This window comes from Nyctereutes procyonoides, unplaced genomic scaffold, assembly GCF_905146905.1.
Source record: "Nyctereutes procyonoides isolate TBG_1078 unplaced genomic scaffold, NYPRO_anot_genome, whole genome shotgun sequence".
Classification (NCBI taxonomy): Eukaryota; Metazoa; Chordata; class Mammalia; order Carnivora; family Canidae; genus Nyctereutes; species Nyctereutes procyonoides.
In genome coordinates, this window is record NW_026575155.1 from 3,018,433 (window position 1) to 3,039,560 (window position 21,128).

The 21,128-nt window shown below is 38.3% G+C and overlaps 1 protein-coding gene across 3 annotated transcripts in view; it reads left to right on the forward strand.

Moving 5' to 3' along the window:
* The window catches only part of N6AMT1 (N-6 adenine-specific DNA methyltransferase 1), a 41,833-nt gene extending 24,298 nt beyond the window's left edge, over positions 1-17,535 (forward strand). Inside the window, exons 6-7 of one of the 3 annotated variants that reach the window (XR_008662876.1) lie at positions 7,640-7,801; positions 10,963-17,535. Coding sequence is in view for 1 of the 3 variants with exons in the window: in XM_055313433.1 (XP_055169408.1) it covers positions 10,963-11,039 (77 nt within the window). In the remaining 2 variants the exon portion in view is untranslated. The remainder of the gene's footprint in view (positions 1-7,639; positions 7,802-10,962) is intronic. The other 2 variants (XR_008662877.1, XM_055313433.1) reach the window with 2 other exon arrangements.
* The last annotated feature ends 3,593 nt before the right edge of the window (positions 17,536-21,128 follow it).

Below are 21,128 nucleotides of genomic sequence, written 5' to 3' on the forward strand. Positions count from 1 at the left end.
AACGTCTTGGGGGCGGGGGGGGGGGGTGAGAAATTTTTGCCATTGGCTTCCTGCCCAACCAGGGGCTGTTCTAAGGCATATTTAAGAGTCACATGGCGGTTTTTAGGAGTGAGGTAGGCACTGGGTTTCTTTGACAGATTTCCTCAAAAACTTAGTAGGTTTCTGGTACATTTGCGGACAGTCCCATTTGCCAGTCACTTACGTCCAACTTGCTCCTACACATAGTTCTTAAACCTGCTTTACAGCTTTACACCTGTACCTTTCTCTCAATTAAATGGTAGAACTGGGTGGGAAGATAGTCCTCTTGATTGATCTTAATAAGACTGAGTCATTCTTACCCAGAATTTTGGGATCTAGGGGCCGTGAGGTTTTCATTCATTTGATACCTTGCTTTTTTGGACTCCCTGTGACTTTCCATTATTTCCTAAAAAGTAGGTCAGTTTGTCCCTGTCACACTTCACCAGATGAAGTCAGTAACAATCAACATAAACCATGGTCACAGTTTTCCAACCTCTCCTCCTAAAGCTCAGCTCGTATTTGTGTATTATCAATCACAGTTTTACCAATTGCAAAGTATAACAACGTTGGCAAACAACTAATCAGTTTCTGTTATCAATTTCTTCACCTTTCCCCAAATGACTAAATCAATGTGACATATCTTGGGATTTTATCAAAATTTCAGTCCACTTCAGTGTACCAAGTTCTTTATTAAGTGACAAACCATAGAAGTTTTGGGGTGCTTGTTCATTTCATAGTGCAATGTGTTTGTCTAGGGGGTAGAGGGTGCTCTGTTCCTTTCAATCATTCAGAGACTCGGGGTGCTTCTATTTTGTACCACTGTCATGTTTAGCTTTTTAAGTCTACATGGATAGGGAAAAAAAGAATGGTGGATTATGCATGGGAGATTTTTATGAACCAGTCCTGGAAATAGCATAAGTCCCTTCACATTCCATTGGCCAGTTTTCAGGCAGATGTCACCAATATAGTTGAACTGTAAGGAGAAGAGACAATTCTTTCCCCAGCTAATTGTATGAGGCAAGTATAGCCTAATCACAAAACCAGATGAGGATTGTGTAGAAAAGGAAAACTACCACCAGTCACATCTATAAGGAGGAAAAAAATAATAAAATTTCAACAAACTCAGGGCACCTGGGTGGCTCAGTGGTTGGGTGTCTGCCTTCGGCTCAGGTCGTGATCCTGGGATCAAGTCCCACATTGAACTCCCTGAGGGGAGCTTGCCTCTCCCTCTGCCTGTGTCTCTGTCTCCCTGTGTGTCTCTCATGAATAAATAAATAAAATCTTAAAAAAAAAAACTAAAAAAAAAAAAAAACTTCAACAAACTAAGTCTAGCAGTACCTATAAAACAGATGATACACCATGGCCAAGTTGAGTTCATCCCAAGAGTGTGAGCATGGTTTAACAGAAAAATCTATAAATTCCATTTATCAGTCTAATAGATTAAAGGGGAGGGGAACCCACATTATCACCTCAACAGATATGGAAAAGCATTTTTTTAAGATTGATTGATTGATGAGAGGCAGAGACACAGGCAGAGGGAGAGGCAGGCTCCATGCAGGGAGCCTGATGTGGGACTTGATCACGGGTCTCCAGGATCAGGCCGTGGACTGAAGGCGGCGCTAAACCGCTGAGCCACCCAGGCTGCCCTGGAAAAGCATTTTTAAGGTTTAATACACTTAGAAAACTAAGATGAATAAGAAGTTCCTTAACCTGATATGATCTGTATACCAAAAACTATGGCAAATATTCTTCAGGAAAAACTGGAAACATCCAGCATTTCCTTTAGAAATAAACAAGATAAAGAAGCCACCTTATCACCACTCCTATTCAGTATTTCCCCCTGGAAGTTCTAGCCAGCAAAATGAGAAAAATAAATGAAAAAAGAGGAAAGTTTTAATAAAATAGAGGTTAACAGATATGATCATTTACCAAGAAAACCCCAAAGAAGCTACAGAGAAAATATTAGCAATAATAAAGAGCTTAGCAAAGTGGTTGCCTATAAGATCAATATTCAAGAATCACTTGTATTTCTTTTTTTTAAGATTTATTTATTTATTCATGAGAGACACAGAGAGAGAGAGGGAGAAGCAGAGACACAGGCAGAGAGAGAAGCAGACTCCATGTAGGAACCCCGGGATCACACCCTGAGCAGAAGGCAGATGCTCAATGGCTGAGCCATCCAGGTGCCCCAAGAATCATCTGTATTTCTATACACTAGGCCCCTCAAAGAAGAAAAATGTGCTTTAATAAAACCATTTACAATGAAAACACAATTAGTCACTGTGAAGTGAATCTCACATATGCAGAAGACCAGCATGTATACATTTAAAAACTTTGATTAAAAGACATTTTAAAGACCTAAACAAATGGAGAGTTACTCAAGAATGTTCAAGAACATAAAGATACCAATTCTTCATGTAGATACAGTGCTATTCCAGTCAAAATCCCAAGAAGTCTGGGCTACCTGGGTGGCTCAGTGGGTTAAGTGTCTGCCTTCGGCTCAGGTCATGATCCTGGGGTCCTGGGATCAAGCCCAGCATCAGGCTCCCTGCTCAGCTCCCCTGCTTTCTCTCTCTCTCTCTCTCTCAAATAAATAAAATCTCAAAAAAACCCAAGAGGGTTTTTCATGGAACTGGAACAAATGGCCAAGAACTACTAATACACTCTAAAATAAGAGCATGGAGGAGCTTGAACTACCCAGATGTCAAAGATTATTCAACAGTAATAAGACGGTTTTTCATTGGCCCAAAGAGAGAAGTTGAAACAGAATAGAAAACCCATAAATAAATGTGCAAACATAGAGAAATTTATGTATGGTGGAGATGACACTGCAGATGAAAGGGTAACTAGTCCCGGTACAAATGACTGTCCATTCACAACCTCAGGAGCTCCCCCGGGAAAATGTGAAACTGGTCCCTGCACAGGGAGGGCAGAAAGCGGTGGAAGAGGCCATCTGCTCCAGATTGGTGGGTGGCCGGTTAAATAAGCAAGGGAATTTCCAGACAAGACTTGTCTTGAGCAGCAGCAAGATGAACAGATATCAGCACCCACCCGCCCACCAGAATCTTAAAAGTCTGCATCGAGGCCTTACCACGGTTCAGTCACATACACCATCCAGATGCTCTCCCCCGCCCCCCAGTGCTCTCTCAAAGCTGTCTGAAAATGGCTCCAGCTGTGGGAACCGTGGGCAGAACAGACATTCTAAGCAAAGGAGACAGGGAAGGAGCCCTCCATTGCCCAGGTCCAACTAGTGGGTCAACCGGCAGTCTCTTTCTTCTTCTTCCCCTTCCCCTTCCCCTTCCTCCTCCTACTCCTCCTCCTCCTCCTTCTCCCTCCTTCCCCTTCCCCTTCTCTTCTTCCCCTTCTCCTCCTCCTCTCCTCCTCCTCCTCCTCCTCCTCCTCCTCCTCCTCCTCCTCCTTCTTCTTCTTCTTCTTCTTCTTCTTCCTTCAGATTTATTTATTTATTTAGAGAAATTGAGTGCATACATGCTGGGGGAAAGGGCAAAGGGAGAGAGACAGAGAGAATCTCAAGTAGACTCTCCACTGAACTCAGAGCCTGATGCAGGGCTCAATATTATGACCTGAGATCATGACCTGAGCTGAAATAAAAAGTCAGATGCTTACAGGACTGAGCCACTCAGGTGCCCTGGCAGCAGTCACACTCTCTTGATGACCTTCTCCAACAATCTCTCTCATCACTTAATGGATTAAGTAGTAAATATGAAACACTGACATTTTTTATGTTTTAGAAAATACATAGGTGAATACCTTTAATGATAGCAGGGCAGAAAAGTATCTTTAAAAAACTATGAAAAAATACATGTATTAAAGAAAAAGATGGATCAATTCAGCTACATTAAAATTAAATAATTTTCTTCCTCAAAAAGCACCATATAAAGAAAATGAAGAAGTTTGTAACATGGATAGACATTCATTGCCAGAACAAAGAATTCTTAGCAAATCAGCAAGTAGAGAAGCAAACGATCAAAATCCAATATAAAAATACTTAAATGACATAGAGGAAAAATATGTTACCATATTATTTCCATATTATTGGGAAAATGCAAATTACAACTTAAATGAGATACCACTTTAAAAAACTAGGAAATCTGACAATTCTAAGTATCAGTGAAGATATGCCGTAAGGCAAATCTACCTGCTGATAGAGGGCAAACTGGCCCCAATGTCTCTGCAAAGTAATCTGGCATCAAGTAAAGTGAAAGGTAATTATACTGTATCATCTAGAAACTCTACTTCTAGATACTGATATTAGAACACCCACAGGTATATACAAAAATGCTTTACAGCAACGTTATCCATAATAGGAAAAGCTGGAAGCAACTTAAAATTCATTGACCAAAGAATGCACGAATTAATAGTGGTATATATCAGTGAAGATGAGTTAATTAGTCATCAACAGAAATAAATTACACAAAATATTGAATGGAAAACTCAAGTTGGAACTATATTTAATGTAAAAAATTCATTTATATATTGCTTAGAGATATATACATACATATGGTGGGCAGAATGATGACCATGCCCTACTCCTGGAACCCGTGGATATGTTACATTACATGGAGACATTATGGTTGTAATTAAAGATACGGGCCTTAACTTAGGGAGACAATCTTTGGTTATCTGGGTGGACTCAATTGAATTGCATGAGCCCTTGCAAGCAGAGAACTTGCTCCAGCAGATTGTATTAGAGAAATGTGTGCATGGGGTATGAGGTTTCAACCATTGTTTTTTTTGTTTGAGCTGACTGGAGGCTACATTAGTGTGCATGTTTTTATTATAGTTATCTATTCCTTCATAACAAAGTACTACCACCACCATCCCCAAATGGCAGCATAAAACAACAAACCTTTATTTTGGAGGGTTAGAAATTTGGGAATTTAGCTGGGTGGTTCAGGCTCAGGGTCTCTGAGGTTACAATAAAGTGGTCAGCTAAGGCCATAGTTATGTCAAGACTCAAATGAGGATTAATGATCCACTCCTAAGATCATTCATATAGCCAAGAGCAGAATTTAGTTCCTTGACATATGGGACTCTCCGTAAGGTTGCTCATGGCATGGATTCTCCCAAAACAAAGGATCTCAGAGCCAGAGACCAAGATGAAAGCTGCACTTTCCTATAAATTGATCTCAGAAGTAACATAACATCACCTCTGTTGCATTTTGTTGGCCATGTGAAGCCCTGCAAAGTCTCACCCCATGACATCACCTCAACATCTGGAACTCATCATCTTGTTTCTAACCTACAGCACCTAATGGCTCTGCTCTGCTCTATTTTTTTTTAAGACTTTATTCTTTTTTTCTTTTTTTTTAAAAGATCTTATTTATTCATGAGACACACATACAGAGAGCCAGAGACACAGGCAGAGGGAGAAGCAGACTCCCTGCAGGGAAGCCTGATGCAGGACTCAATTCTAGGACTCCAGAGTCATGACCTGAGCCAAAGGGAGATGCTCAATCCCTGAGCCACCCAGGTGCCCCTAAAGATTTTATTCTTAAGCAATCTCCACACCCAACATGAAGCTTGAACCCATGGCCCCGAGATCAAGAGTTGCATGCTCCATGAAATGAGCCAGCCAGGTGCCTTACCTAATGGCCCTGTTCTATGTAAAATAGCAGACAGCTGATGTGCAAGTCATCATAAATATGCCCAAGGGGAGAACTCAAGATGCAGTGACTGGCAAGATGTAGTGACTGGCACATTAATAAGGCCCCAGTGTAGACTGGGGCTAAAAACTCAGGTCTAGGAGTAGATGTGACCCCACAGGTGCTGTTCCTTACCTATAGCAAGTGCAGTAACTCTTCATCTGTAGATCTGTGCACTAAAGATATATTGTCCGCCTCCCCCACACCCAGTGTACAATGTGGGACCAAGCATACAATAAATGCTGTGGGTATTACTGCTCCAAAAGGAGAGAAAATGGGAGATGCAAGGGGGTCACTGGTCCATAGCAATTCTGAAATTCAGCCAGGCAAATGTTGGATTCGGTCCTCCTGCAGCCCAGAACTGACTCACCATGGCTCTTGGTCTCATCTAAGCTCTTGGCTTGTCCTCTAATTTCTCTCATCATTAAAGTAGCATGTGATTGCCTCTGAGTGGTTTTCTCAGGCTGGGTCCTGCTTTCTAGATGTCCAGAGGTCCAAAATCTCTCATTTTATATGTTCTGTACGTTTCAGTCCAAACTATTAACACTGATATAGGCCTCTTTAAAATGTTAGGGTCTCTTGACCATCCATGGGGTTAACTCCATTAGTATATGACATACACATAAATCTCTTCAGATCACTTCATTACCTTGGCTGGTGCTGAGGCGTCTCAGGGTAATGCCCTTAAGCTTCCTGGAGGCCCAATTTTTGAGGCTGTGAGGTGCATCCACAAACTCTTTAAAGAGCCTTTATTCTGACTTAATGTGCTCTGAGATATCACCTTGGCTTCTGAGGTCATGGGAAAGGATTTCATAGCCATACCTTTAGCTTCATCTTTAGGCCATGGTTTCCTGAGCATGCCCTGAATTTGATTTTTCTTTGAGATGGCAACAGTGAAAACGACTTAGGATGAGCTTCACCATCATCCTCAGAAATCTTTAAACTCCAAGCACATTGGCTAGTTCACTGGGAGAGGCAGTGGAATTGGCAAGAAAACCTCATGTCTGAAGAATGGAGAAGGAGTGAGATACAGGTGAGAGCCCTCTGTGGTCACCAGGCAGGCTTGCTGGATTCTAACCCATAGCACTGGGCTGCTGTGGGAGCTATGGTGGGGATGGGGGGGGGGGGTTGTGCAAATGTGCCAGACCAACCTTCTGGGAGTGGGCTTTCACATGAAGGCCCACTGGCTCCAGCACTAAGGAGGGAAAACTGTAGGACACTGCACTGTTGGGAACTGTAAAGGATCTCAGCTTTTACCCAACTGAAGCTAACCGGTTAGTCTGACAGTTTCACTGGTGGCAGAAGAAAGATTCTGGGTCAGGGACAAAGAACTTGGCTACTCAGCATAGCAATTCCTATGAGCATCAGCATATGTTCATCCATTTCTCCTGGCCCCTGAGTCCCCAGGACATCAACCTGGATGGGCCCCAGCAAAAACCTGCACACACAGTGGGTTGCCTTAGAGGAGAGAAACCCTGAATTTAGGGAACTGTAATTTTTTTTTAAATTTTTTTTTTAAATTTTTATTTATTTATGATAGTCACAGAGAGAGAGAGAGGCAGAGACACAGGCAGAGGGAGAAGCAGGCTCCATGCATCGGAAGCCCGATGTGGGATTCGATCCCGGGTCTCCAGGATCGCGCCCTGGGCCAAAGGCAGGCGCCAAACCACTGCACCACCCAGGGATCCCGGGAACTGTAATTTTTTACTATGGGCATTAAGCTTGCCTTCCCTTTGCTGTGGAGAGACACTACGTTTGTGAGACTGAGAAGTAAGGGTGCCTGCTCTTTGCTTCAGAAGTGTCTTCTCTTTGCTTTGGAAATACTCTCCCTGTTTCCCAAGGATGTTCACTAGACACATATTCTTGAAAATATAACCAAGAGCAAAGGGCAGTTTGTGCCTTGCTTGCAAGACATGAAGAAACACAAGAGACCTATGAGAAATTCTCTTCGATTTCAGGTGCAAGTAATCATTAATGAAGCATGCCACAGAGACAAGTGCTGTTAATAACTCAAAAGTGATGATGTAGACTTTGAGAGTTGGTCATAAAAAGCATTACAGCTTCCATCTTGGATCACTCACTCTGGAGGAATCGGACACCATGTTTGTGAGGACACTCAAGTAAGTGGCCCCATGGAGACATCCAGGTGGTGAGGGAGGAGTCTCCTGTCACAGTCATGTGAGTGAATCATTGGGAACCCCAACCAAGCCTTCTCATGACTGCAGATACAGCCAACATCCTGCCCTCAATCTCATGACAGAACCACCCAGATAAGCCATCCTTAAACTCTTGACCTACAGAAACCATGTTAGGCAATACATGTTTGCTGTTTTAAACTGCTAGGTTAGGGGTGATTTGTTCCATGCCAATTGAGAACTAATAAAACCATCAAAATAAACAGGTTTTTATTCAGTGTTGAGGTTTTTCAACTTAATTTGCAACATGAACAAATGTACATGATGTTGAATCTTCAACAGAATGAATTTCCAAAAAGTTCATTCAGTTCCTTAACTGAATTCTTAAAATTTTGAACCAACTTTGGCACGGACTTACACTGATTTCTTTTGATGTATCTATCCCATGACATTAGTATAAAACTGGCATCTAAGTTCTGCTAATGAAACACATCAATAATTATAGCCTTGCTTTTCATATGTGAAATAAGAAAAACTAGAACAGAAAATGAAATTATTTTAGAATAATCCCTTGAATTACTTAAATGAAGTCATGCTTCAATGTGCTTTCCGCAGTAGCATGTGCTAAAACTTCGTCTTAACATAGTCATCTTAAAATAGTGAGGAATTCTTGAAGTAGATGCGGCTGCTTATTTAGTGGATTTGGTAGGTGCCGGTGTCTCCCTGGCTCCTATGGTATATATTAAATGTCATTTTCCTTCATTAGTTTTCTGAGTTTACGCAAATGTAATCAAAATTTAGAGGGCTTGTTAGAATAGCCTTGATGCCGTTGTAGCACACTTATATGAATTTATAACATGGGCTCGAATCTCCAATGTATCTAAAACCCAATTTACAATAGGCAGCAAAGAGAAAAGTAATGCATTGCTCTGCTGAAATATATTAATATTAGCTTACATGTTTATTTATAGTGTTCAGTTAGTAAAAAGAGTGCGTGTGTCCAAATTAACCACAGGGTATTTGATAGTGTATCACAGTTTGGATGTAATCCTAAATTATATAGTTACCTCAACCAATTTGAAATTTATTTCTCCTTCATAGCTTTCTTAAATTAAAAAGAACATTGTTTTTGCTGTAATAGTGCTCCATTGAAATCTGAATGTGCATTATCTCCATCATGGGGATTTTATTTTTAAAAATAATTTATTTAATTATTCATGAGAAGCACACACACAGAGAGAGAGAGAGAGAGAGAGGCAGAAACACAGGCAGTGGGAGAAGCAGGCTCCATGCAGGGAGCCCAACGTGGGACTCAATCCCAGGTCTCCAGGATCAGGCCCTGGGTCGAAGGCGGCGCTAAACCCCTGAGCCACCTGGGCTGCCCCAATCATGGGGATTTTAAAGTTATGTCCCCAAATTCTTTGACACTTGTCCCTTCAAAAGGTGGAGCCTACTTCTGTAGCCACGAGTGTGAGCTGTGCTTAGTGATTCCCATCAGAGATGACCACATGCATGCCAGAGGGAAATCAGTAATAGCCACAATGAAGTACATGTAGAAATTTATTTCAAAATGTGAAAGTAAAAGGGATATCCAATATGATTCCTGTATTAACAAACAATTTAAAAACGCTCACTTTTAGATAACTGGGTCAAATTAACAATCATATTGAAAATTATGAGATGAAAAAGCACATGCCAACTTTTGCGAAACAGAGTTCAAGAAGTATAGAGAAATACACCCCTCAAATGCACCTATCAGAAAACAAAAAATAGACAAAATAAGTAAACATTCAACTCAACAAATTACAAAAATGCTAAGAATAAACTATCAGAAAGTATAAAGAAATATTAGAATAAGCCAAGAGAGAGGAATTTATCCCAAAAGACAGGAAAAGAAAAAAAAAAAAGAAGTTAATAAAACATAAGAAAATCTGGAGGGGGGGGTGTTTTAAAAAAACCAACATGTTTCTCTGGAAAGATTAACTAGATAAATGTATCTAATAAAGTAGACCAAGAAAAAGAGAAGTGAGGTACAAATAAATATTAGGGATGAAAATATCATATTTACAAATAGAGTATAAGTGTTAAAAATTATAAGAAAATACCATGAATAACTTTACAGCAATAGATTTGAAAACAGATGAAATGGATAATTTCCATAAAAAATAAAACTTACTAACTTGTGAGAAACAGAACACTTTAAAGTCTCTGACATTTAAAGCCCCTGAATTAGTTCAGTATCTGCCCATTCCACCCTCACCCCATAAAATAAAAGCACCAGGTGATTTTTAGGTGAGTTTTACCAAACACTCAAGAACCCGAACTCATTTTATGATACTAGTATATCATTGATAGCAAAACCAAATGGAAACAACACAAAAAACCATAGGTTAATCTCACTTATAAATATACAGTACAAGAAAGATCATAGCTTGATTTTATTTGTGAACAAAGATGCAAAATTTGAAAAAACTATTTTTTAAACTCACAAATATATTACTGGTAATAATAGCATTGATCATGACCAAGTAGGGTTTATCCCAAGAGTGTAAGAATGGTTCAACATTAGAAAATCTATTTATGTAATCCACCTCAAGGATAGAGGAAGGAAAAAAAAAAACTTGTCATTTAAATAGATGTGGAAAAAGCATTTGATAGAACTCATCAGCCATTCAGGACTTTAAAATATAAGGAAAGAACAGAAAGAAACTTCCTAATACAGAATATGTGCCCCAAACCGGTATGTGTATCACAGTTAGTACTTAAAATATTCCACCTTAAAGTTGACCAAGAAACAAGGAAGACTGTTTACTAAGAGGTACAGCACAGTAAGATGAGAAAAAAAGATGTGACATTCTATACGCACAGTCCTCAGAACTACTGGCAAGTTGACGACAAAGCTCCAAGTTATATAGAGGATTGAAGAGGTCTTAAATTAAGGAAAGTGCTTTCCCAAAAATATAATTAATTTTAATCTTGTGAAAATTAACTATAAAACCATTTCTAGTAAGACATGTCAAAATGTATGCTTTTTGTTGATAGAAAATATGACCTTTTCACTTTCTAAAGGCTGTCAGTTTTTGTTATTAGGTAAGAATTAAACTCTGACAACGTAGAGTTCTGTTTGATTTCTCTCTCTTTTCCAGCAATGGCCAGAATCCCAGCAACAGAGCTTTCAGAAGATCTGACCCAAGTAGTAAAGCAGTTTCTTCAACATTTCTAGCACCATAATTTGACTGGCTCACCGAGAAGAGACAGTGTGACATGCTATTCATGTCAGATTCTCTAGCACCAAATTTCAAGTTAAGAAATATTTTTAAAACTCAAGTTAAGAAATATTTTTAAAACTATAAAACTATGGGTGGCTCAGTGGTTAAGCATCTGCCTTCGGGTTCAGGGTGTGATCCCGGGGTCCTGGGATCGAGTCCTGGATCGGGCTCCCTGCAGGGAGCCTGCTTCTCCCTCTGCCTATGTCTCTGCCTCAGTCTCTCATGAATAAATAAATAAATATTTTTAAAAATCTCTATAAAACTATCAATAAAGATCTCTCTGTGTGGGTCTGGTATCGGAACCTGACAGCCCACCTTCCACTTCCATCTGCCAGGGAAGTATCTTCAAACTTTATTGCTTGCATACCTCTGAACACATTTTGGGAAAACATATACCACTTCACATTATTTTTAAATTGATAACTGACATTTACCACCATGAATTTAAATAAGTTTAAATAAGATAATTTCCAGTGGCATAACATACTTACATTTTTAAGAACTGTTGTATCATTCTTTTAAATGTATCTAATAGAATCTAAATACAATAGCAATTTGATTCCCACCATCATTGTATTGTCTGTGGTCATACCATCTTCAACGTGCACCATCTCATCTGATTCCCACCATCACCAATATAATAATACAAGAACAAACTCTTCGTCAGACATTTAACATCATCCACTGGGTCAATACTTTTATTCCACTTTCGTCACAGATTATAGCATATTTTAGTGCTTAAATTATTTTTATTTGCCCCCATAATACTGTTCGGTAACGAAATATGAATATAAGTTGAAATTTAAAAAAAAAATTCCTGTGACGAGACTATAGGTATTAAAAATACATTTTCTAAATTATTAAATAACTACTAGAACACAAATGATAAAAACATGAGGAGAAAAAATATAATAGCAACACGGAAAAGAACCTAAGACACATAGTTTATAGTGAAAAATGAATAGAACAGGAGAGAAAGAATGAAGCAAAAGTGCTATTTGAAGAATTCATGCCTCAGAATTTTCCAAAAATGACTAAGGACAGCAAATCACAGATTCAAGTAATTTTACAATCCCAAACAAACAAAATCCACACCTGGAGATACCACAGTAAAACTGTTTAAAACCAAAAACAAAGAGAAAATCAAAACAGCTGGGGGAGGGTTGGGTGAGGAATACATTTCTTACAAGGAATAATAAAACTCTAATTCTTTCCAACAGGAACAGTGGAATTCCAAAAGACACATGACACTGCCCAGGTGACTAATGACCAGAACTGCCAAAGACACAGGGAAGAGTGAAGATCAATACACAATAGAGAGTACATATGACAAATACAAACTAATATACAGACTAATAAAGCAATAATGTCTTGTGGGTTTAAAATATAAAGAAACACTTGAAAGCAACAGTACAAAAAAAAATAGTATTGAAGTTATTCTAAGGTCCTTGAATTGTCCTCCAGGAAGCGGTTAAAGTTTTAATTTACACAAGGCATTAAGTACAAATTGTTATAAACTCTAGGATAACCTTGAATAATAAACCATACATATTTTTATGATGTAAAGATAATAGAAAAGTATGAGAATAAAAATACTCATGAAGACTATGGGTGCCTGGAAAACAAACTATGGGCGCCTCCCAAGTCTAAAAGAAGACAAAAAAGAACACAAAAGCAATGAGACAGTTAGAAAGCTATAACACTTACCTATTATTACATAAATGAACTTAATATTACCCTTAAAAAACAAAGATTGTTAGACTGAATAGAAAACAATTGACATTTTAAAGGCATATGCAACTCTAGAGAATAATGGTCATTCACGTTTGCAAATAATGACTACTATTAGGAAGGACCACAGCACTTACACAAATACCAGAACAGTTCTAAGAGACACTATTGGTTGTCCTTCTGTATCTGTTCTCCTTACCTTCCTCAGCCATAGAACTCTTGATTTTTAGCTGGCCTTATAGCTAGTAGGAATAAGACTATATTTTCTAGCTCCTCTTCTCTTGAAGCTAGGATTGAAATGAGAATAAATATATTGAAATGAGGATATAAGTGCATGTCGTGTGTGATTTGTGAAAAGTATCCTTATAGAGGCAAGCAAATTCATCTTTTTTCCTTTGTGCTGACTGTAAAGTGCATAAAATAACTGTAGCTTGAGCTGTCAACTTGGACCATGGGATGGAATCACAATCTGAGAATAGTGAGACAACTAAGAAACCCAGGTCCATGTATATACATAAGACACCTCAGTCTGTTATGATTATGGAGCTTTCATACCAGACCTGATGTGCTTACATCTAGACTTCATTTCCGAAGGAGAGAAATTTCTGGTTTAAACCACATTTGCTTTGGATTTTTTGTTATTTAGAGGAACCTAATTAATACTGAATTCTTAAGAACTGCCTCCTAAATTAAAGAGCATTAACATCCCTCTAAAAAGTAGATCTTGGTCTAGTATCCAGAATATATATATTTTTTAAGCCTTACAACTAAACAACAACAATTTAAAAACGAACAAAGAATTTATGTAGCTATTTTTCCAAAGAAGACACAAATGGTCAATGGACACATGAAAAGATGCTCAACATCTTTAGTCATTAGAAATTCAAATCAAAATCAGAATGAGATACCACTTCACATCATTGGAATGGGTACAATTGGGGAAAACAAAATTGTAAGCATTGGCGAGGATGTGAGGATCTTGGAACCCCTGTACACTCTGGGAATATAAACTGTGGCAGCTGCTATGGAGAACAGTTTGGTGTTTCCTCAAAAAGCTAAAAAAAGAACTACCAGCAATTCTGCTCCTATGTCTATACCCTGAAGAAATGAAAACATGAACTCATAAAAATACTTGTACATGAATGTTCACAGACACATTATTCACAGAAGCAAAAAGAAACAATTCAAATGTCCATCAAAGGATGAATGGATAAACAAACTGTGGTATACACGTGCTATAGAATATTATCCAGCTATAAAAGGGAATGATGTACTTGATACGTGCTACAATGTGGATGAGCCTTTAAAACATGCCACGTACCCCAAATAGCCAGGGGAATACCAAAAAAGAAAACCAAGCCAGGGGCATCACAATGCCAGATTTCAGGTTGTACTACAAAGCTGTGGTCATCAAGACAGTGTGGTACTGGCACAAAAACAGACACATAGATCAATGGAACAGAACAGAGAACCCAGAAGTGGACCCTCAACTCTATAGTCAACTAATATTCGACAAAGGAAGAAAGACCATCCACTGGAAAAAGGACAGTCCCTTCAATAAACGGTGCTGGGAAAATTCAACAGCCATGTGCAGAAGAATGAAACTAGACCATTCTCCTACACCATACACAAAGATAAACTCAAAATGGATGAAAGATCTAAATGTGAGACAAGAATCCATCAAAATCCTAGAGGAGAGCACAGGCAACACCCTTTTTGAACTTGGCCACAGCAACTTCTTGCAAGATACATCTATGAAAGCAAGGGAAACAAAAGCAAAAATGAATTATTAGGACTTAAGATAAAAAGCTTCTGCACAGCAAAAAAGAAACAGTCAACAAAACTCAAAGACAACCTACAGAATGGGAGAAGGTATTTGCAAATGACATATCAGATAAAGGGCTAGTATCCAAGATCCATAAAGAACTTACCAAACTCAACCTCAAAGAAACAATTCAATCATGAAATGAGCAAAAGACATGAACAGAAATCTCACAGAGGAAGACACAGACATGGCCAACAAGCACATGAGAAAATGCTCCGCATCACTGGCCATCAGGGAAATACAAATCAAAACCACAATGAGATCCCACCTCACACCAGTGAGAATGGGGAAAATTGACAAGGCAGGAAACCACAAATGTTGGAGAGGATGTGGAGGAAGGGGAACCATCTTGCACTGTTGGTGGGAATGTGAACTGGTGCAGCCACATGGGAAAACTGTGTGGAGATTCCTCAAAGAGTTAAAAATAGACCTGCCCTACGACCCAGCAATTGCATTACTGGGTGTTTACCCCAAAGATACAGATGCAGTGAAATGGCAGGACACCTGCACCCCGATGTTTATAGCAGCAATGTCCACAATAGCCAAACTGTGGAGGGAGTCTTGGTGTCCATCGAAAGATGAATGGATAAAGAAGCTGTGGTTTATGTATACAATGGAATATTGCTCAGCCATTAGAAATGCCAAATACCCACCATTTGCTTCAACTGAGTGAAGAAAGTCATTGCATCTGCTGAGTGAAGTGTCAATTGGAGAAGGACAATCCTTATATGATTTCACTCATATGGGGAAATATAAAAAATTGTGAAAGTGATATAGGGGAAAGGAGAGAAAATGAGTGGGAAAAATTAGAGAGGATGACGAAACATAAGATACCTCTAACTCTGGGAAACGAACAAGAGGTAATGAAAGGGGAGGCGGGCTGGGGGGATGGGTGACAGGCACTGAGGAGGGCACTTGACAAGATGAGCACTGGGTGTTATGCTATGTGTTGGCAAATCGAACTTCAATAAAAAAATATACATATATATTTTTTAAATGCCAAGACACAAAAGGTCATGTGTTGTATAATTCTATTTATATGAAATATCTGGAATAAGGTAAATCCATAGAGATTGGTGGTTACCAGGGGTAGGGTGGGAGATTTGGAGGTATAACTGTTAAATGTACTAAATGCCACTAAGCTGTCCATTTAAAAATGATTATGTTATGTGAATTTCACTTCATTTTTTTAGAAAGGAAATCTGGCCCAAAATTACAGCACCAAGAAAGCTATCAGAAACAGGTTTTATAATAAAACCTGAATAAAAGACCCTAGTAAAAGTCCTAATAAAATACTGTTCTATAGCCAGTAACAAGTAAATCTGAACCAGTTTTATTTATTTATTTTTATTTTTTTAAAGATTTTACTTATTTATTCATGAGAGACACAGAGAGAGAGGTAGGGACACAGGCAGAGGGAGAAGCAGGCTCCATGCAGGGAGCCCGATGTGGGACTTGATCCCAGGTCTCCAGGATCACACCCTGGGCCCGAAGGCATGTGCTCAACCGCTGAGCTACCCAGGCATTCCTGAACCAGTTTTAAAACTATGTGATCAATCATAACTTGCCTCAGTTTAATCTTAATTAACCAATGACAACTTGCCTCTTGAAGCCAATCATTCAGTGACAGTCTCATACTTCTAAGGTCAACCAATCAACAAGAAACTTATCAGTAAGTCTGCTGAGAACAGGCTGGCCACACGTCTTGCCAGAATAACCATGTTTGTAAGGCTGACATCAATCTACTTCACCTCTGCAACCAACACACCACCAAAACAATCCCTGAGCCAAAAAAGTTATATAAAATTTGCAGTTGGGTTTACTCAAAATGATGGGCCATTAGCATAATTCCCTCTTTCCCAGCTCTTGTTTCAGTTATCAAGTGGTAATCTTGATCTCTTCCTTGGACAATTCTCACAAGATTATTTATAATACCTCACTTGACAGTATTCCAGTGGGTCCTTGGACCAACAAGGAAAGATCAGTGGCTTCTCAAGCCCCACACTCCCAAAGGTCTCAGATCTGTTGCCAGGTGAGTTTCTCAAAAACAATCTGAACTTCTGACCAGTTTCACCGAGTTCTTATTGCTGAATTTATTTTACCTAAGACTTCTAAACAAATAGATCTCCATCTAAGGTTATTTATTGTACTTTGTCTTGTCTGTATGATAATCAGACCTTCTGATTTAAAGGGGAACCATTTGGTAAATATTTTTGCCATTATCCTATTTTCCCACTGCTTGGTTTTCACATTTTTGTTCATCTATTTATACAAATCTTGTTTTATATACTCCTGCTTTGTCCCTTATTGTCTTGCACGTACTGAATGTCTAAGGAAGTGCTTCATAGGGAACACACAAAGGCACAGGCTAAGCCTCCAAATCAATATAAATTGGCCCTAAAGACTAATAGCCCATTAGACTGATGACAACTGGTTGCTAAAATGATTGGTCAAATTTAGCTTTGGGTCCTCTATTAAATCTTCATGAGTATTCCTCAAGGCTTGGCGATTTGTAAAAGAAATTCACTTTGTTTAGTCCTTATTTTAGGATCATTAATGACTGGGGGCACTGATCACCAGCTCCTTCCTCTTCTCTGCTTGGCTGGGGATGCTCATCTACCATAAATGAACACACTTTGAACAAATACAGTGCCTTTATCTTGTCATTGATTTGTCTATCTCAAAGGCACAACCTTCTCCTGACAGTTTTCTTTCTTTCTTTTTTTTTTTTAAAGAGTTTATTTATTCATGAGACACACACAGAGAGGCAGAGGGAGAAGCAGGCTCCCTGCTGGGAGCCCAATGTGGGACTCATCCCAAGACCCTGGGATCACACCCTGAGCTGAAGGCAGACACTCAACTACTGAGCCACCTAGGTGTCCTGAAGTTTTCATTCTAATCCTATCTTTTGTGCTTAACTTGGTGAGTGGCAAAATTTTGCTAAAGAATGACTTAGAATTACTTATAGCCATCATAAGGAACTTCTGATATGCCAAAATTAATACAAAGGAGCTCTAGAAAAATCAGGGGAAAAAAGTCTGAAGTACTCAACAGTCAATTTTTGATTGGTATGCTGAGACGTCAAACTAAAATAGTGACTCACTGCCGTTCAAATCTTCTAAAATCCACTTCCTCACACCTTTCCCTCTACCCAGCGGCTCGATCTTTACCAAACTCCTTCCATCTTTCTGCACCTTCTTTTACTTCCAAAAAAAGTGATCTTTTGCTTAAAGTTTTTCTTAGGACAGAATGATTACATCATATCATAACCCTTCAAAACCATTAGGGCAGGATGCAGATATAAAGAAACTGATATTTGAAACTTGGTCTGGAGTCAAGCAGAGAGCTATAATCAAGGATTTTCTTAACCTTTGGAAGACAAATTTGCTGTAGAATTCAGAATTTTGTTAGATACTTATTGTCCTGGAGTCTGTACAAACCAGTTCCCTTAACTGTTAGCCCCTCAGATGAGAACAAAATAGTTAAAAACAGCAAAATCAGTAACAACAAAGATCCCAAAACTAGGAGATGGTTTAAATAACCCAGTTCTTCCTATTTCAAGGTATGACCCTACAAGGGGACGCAAATAGGAAATGTACTATGTAAGGCCAGAAGTCTTGCTCTCATGAGTAGGTTGGACAAAAACTCAAAATTATAAACAAATAAGATAGGTAAGTGGAAGACTCTGAAAACTGACCCAGGAAAAATTTCAAACAATGTTCTGGGTACCCTCAAGCCCTCAAGAACTATTTTGTAATGGCAGATGGGCTTGTCTTTTTTTTTTTTTTTTTTTAATGAAAATGGGACTCAAAAATGCCAATTTAGAAGTTATCACTTAACATTTCAAAAAGCTAGAAATAAAAAATTTCTGACCCTCAAGATAAAACACCTGGTATCAAAAATAAGAGCAAAAGGTCCATAGGAAAAATTAATGTCCTATAATGGCTAAAAACCGGGCAACTATCTAAAGTCTCTTTAGTAATTCCACTCCAGTACACAATAGCACTTAAAAAAATTCCTTACCTTCTAAACTAGGGAGACAGGTTTACAAATATAGATGGACAACAAAATACAGATATGGGTCACTTTACCCACTAATAATTCCACTACCACAGAGCACCAGATCCCTCAGAGTACTAAAACCACTCAAATGGTAGAAATGTCTACATCTATGAACTGTTATTCTGGGACTAATATGAGGATATAGTACTTTCTTCATGACACAACCATTTAATAGGTAAGGTTCTACTTAATAAATGGAACTGCCAGGTAACATTTGCTGCAGGATTATTTTTAAAGCTGTGGAAATTTCTATCTATGATTAAAGTATGGCTGATTTGGACATGTAACTACACTGTGTATGCGATTACAGAAATAACCAAATGATAAGCTATGAGCCCAGAATTCTTACAGGCAAAAGACTCTCAAGACACAGATAAAGTATTTCGAGCTGAAATTAACAGTCTAGACTGAGTCTTCCACCTTTCTTTTTGTCTGTACATGTAAAGTTAGCCCTGGACTACAACTGTCCCACGCACAGTCACTAGCCACATGTGGCTAATGAGCCTTGAAATACACCAAATGTGACAAAGGAACTAAATTTAAATTTACTTAATTTTAATTAAAATTTCAAAATGGACATGTGATCCAGCTATTGGAAAACTTTCAAAGTATGTTTAGAAAAACTTAGGTATGTGAATTTACTTTCTTAATTGTAAATTTTCTGAAATTTAAATACAGATCAAGTATTTCTGACGAAAATTTCCTACATGAACTGAAATCTGTAATTTTAAAATAACACTGGATCTCAGAAACTTAAAATAGAAAACGTAAAATCTCTGATTCTCAGATTACACATTGAAATAGCATTTTGGATACTGAGTTAAAATGTGTTAAAATTAATGTCACCTTACATTATTATTTCACATTACATTGTTCCCTTATATTTCACCTTACTTTGTTATTTCTTCTTATATTCTTTAATGTGGCTACTAGCAAAATTTAAAATAACATATGTGGCTCACATTATATTTCTCTTCAATAGTGCTTGATTAGTTTATGCTCTACGGCAATGGTTCGGAACTAGCATTAATTTTGCCACCCAGGGGACATCTGGTAATGTCTGGAAATTTTTGGTTGTCACAGCTGAGATGTTGCACTGGCATAAAATAGATGGAGGCCAGGAATGCTGCTAAAGATCCTACAACAAACAGGGCAGCCCCTCAAACAAAGGATTATGCACCTTAAAATGCCAAGAGTACTGAGGTTGAGAAGCTCTGCTGAATTGTTTTTCAGCAGCATGGCACACATAAAAAAACCCATTGTCTCTGATTAGCATTCCTTTGATCCAACAGCTTATTTTCCCTTGCATCAAAGAAACTGCAGACTAGACTATTTAAAATTAGTTGAAGCACCTTCGCATTTGTACTAAGTTCACATTAAGTCTGATTATTATCAACCATAGCTAATAATCACAATGCTGAAAGACTGAAATCAAGAACAAGACAAGGATATCTACTCTCAACACTTCTATTCAACATTGGAGGTTCTAACCAAGGCAGTTAGGCAAGAAAAAGAAAAAGAAAGGAATTCAGATTGGAAAAGAAGTGAAACTCTGATTTGCCAGTGACATGATCTTGTATATAGAAAATCTTAAGGAATTTATGCCACACACACACACACACACACACACACACACACACACAGCCCTATTAGAATAAATTAGTTCAGCAAGGTTGGAAGGTACAAGATCAATATGCAAATTAAATCCGACGGTACCATATAAAGTATATATTATCACTTTCTCATTTTACTATCCATTGGTATAGCCTTCTCAAATCCATTAACTCTATTATCTTTAGCTGATGAAGGAGAATCCCATGATGAACGTTCTGCAGTTCAAGTAGTGTCTATGTCCAGAACAGACATTTTGAACACCGCACTACTAAATTCTTTCAAATACTGCTTGTTAATGAGTTTTATCTTTAAAAATGAGAAGACTATTATCTGGATATATAATACACCAGAGTCTTTTAGAATCTAGTACCTTACCAGAATCCAAATAGGCTCAAGTGGACAAACTTGTGATCTCTTACAGGCCTCTTTTTTAAAATCTTTTATAGGACACATCACATTGCTTAAAAGAGATAGCCAGTATATTTTTGAAATAACGTATCAATCTGGAATGCCACAGAAAGAGAGGTTCCTTAACCTCCTCTGACACCCCTAATAAAATCTGGATAGGAAATATACAAGTTATTTGATGCTTTGGTGCCATCTAAAGAAGTTGTTATCCTTAAAAAGAAATCCAGAGTTAAAAAGACATCACCAAAACTGTTCAATTAAGCAGACCCCCATGCTAAACACCTTGCTGAGCTCAAATTCTTTTTTAAGAACTTTTATTAAAAAAAAAAAAAAGACAAATTCATGGAGAAGTTCAAGCATTCTATCACAAATAGCCAAAGTTATTGCTTCCAATTTTGAAACA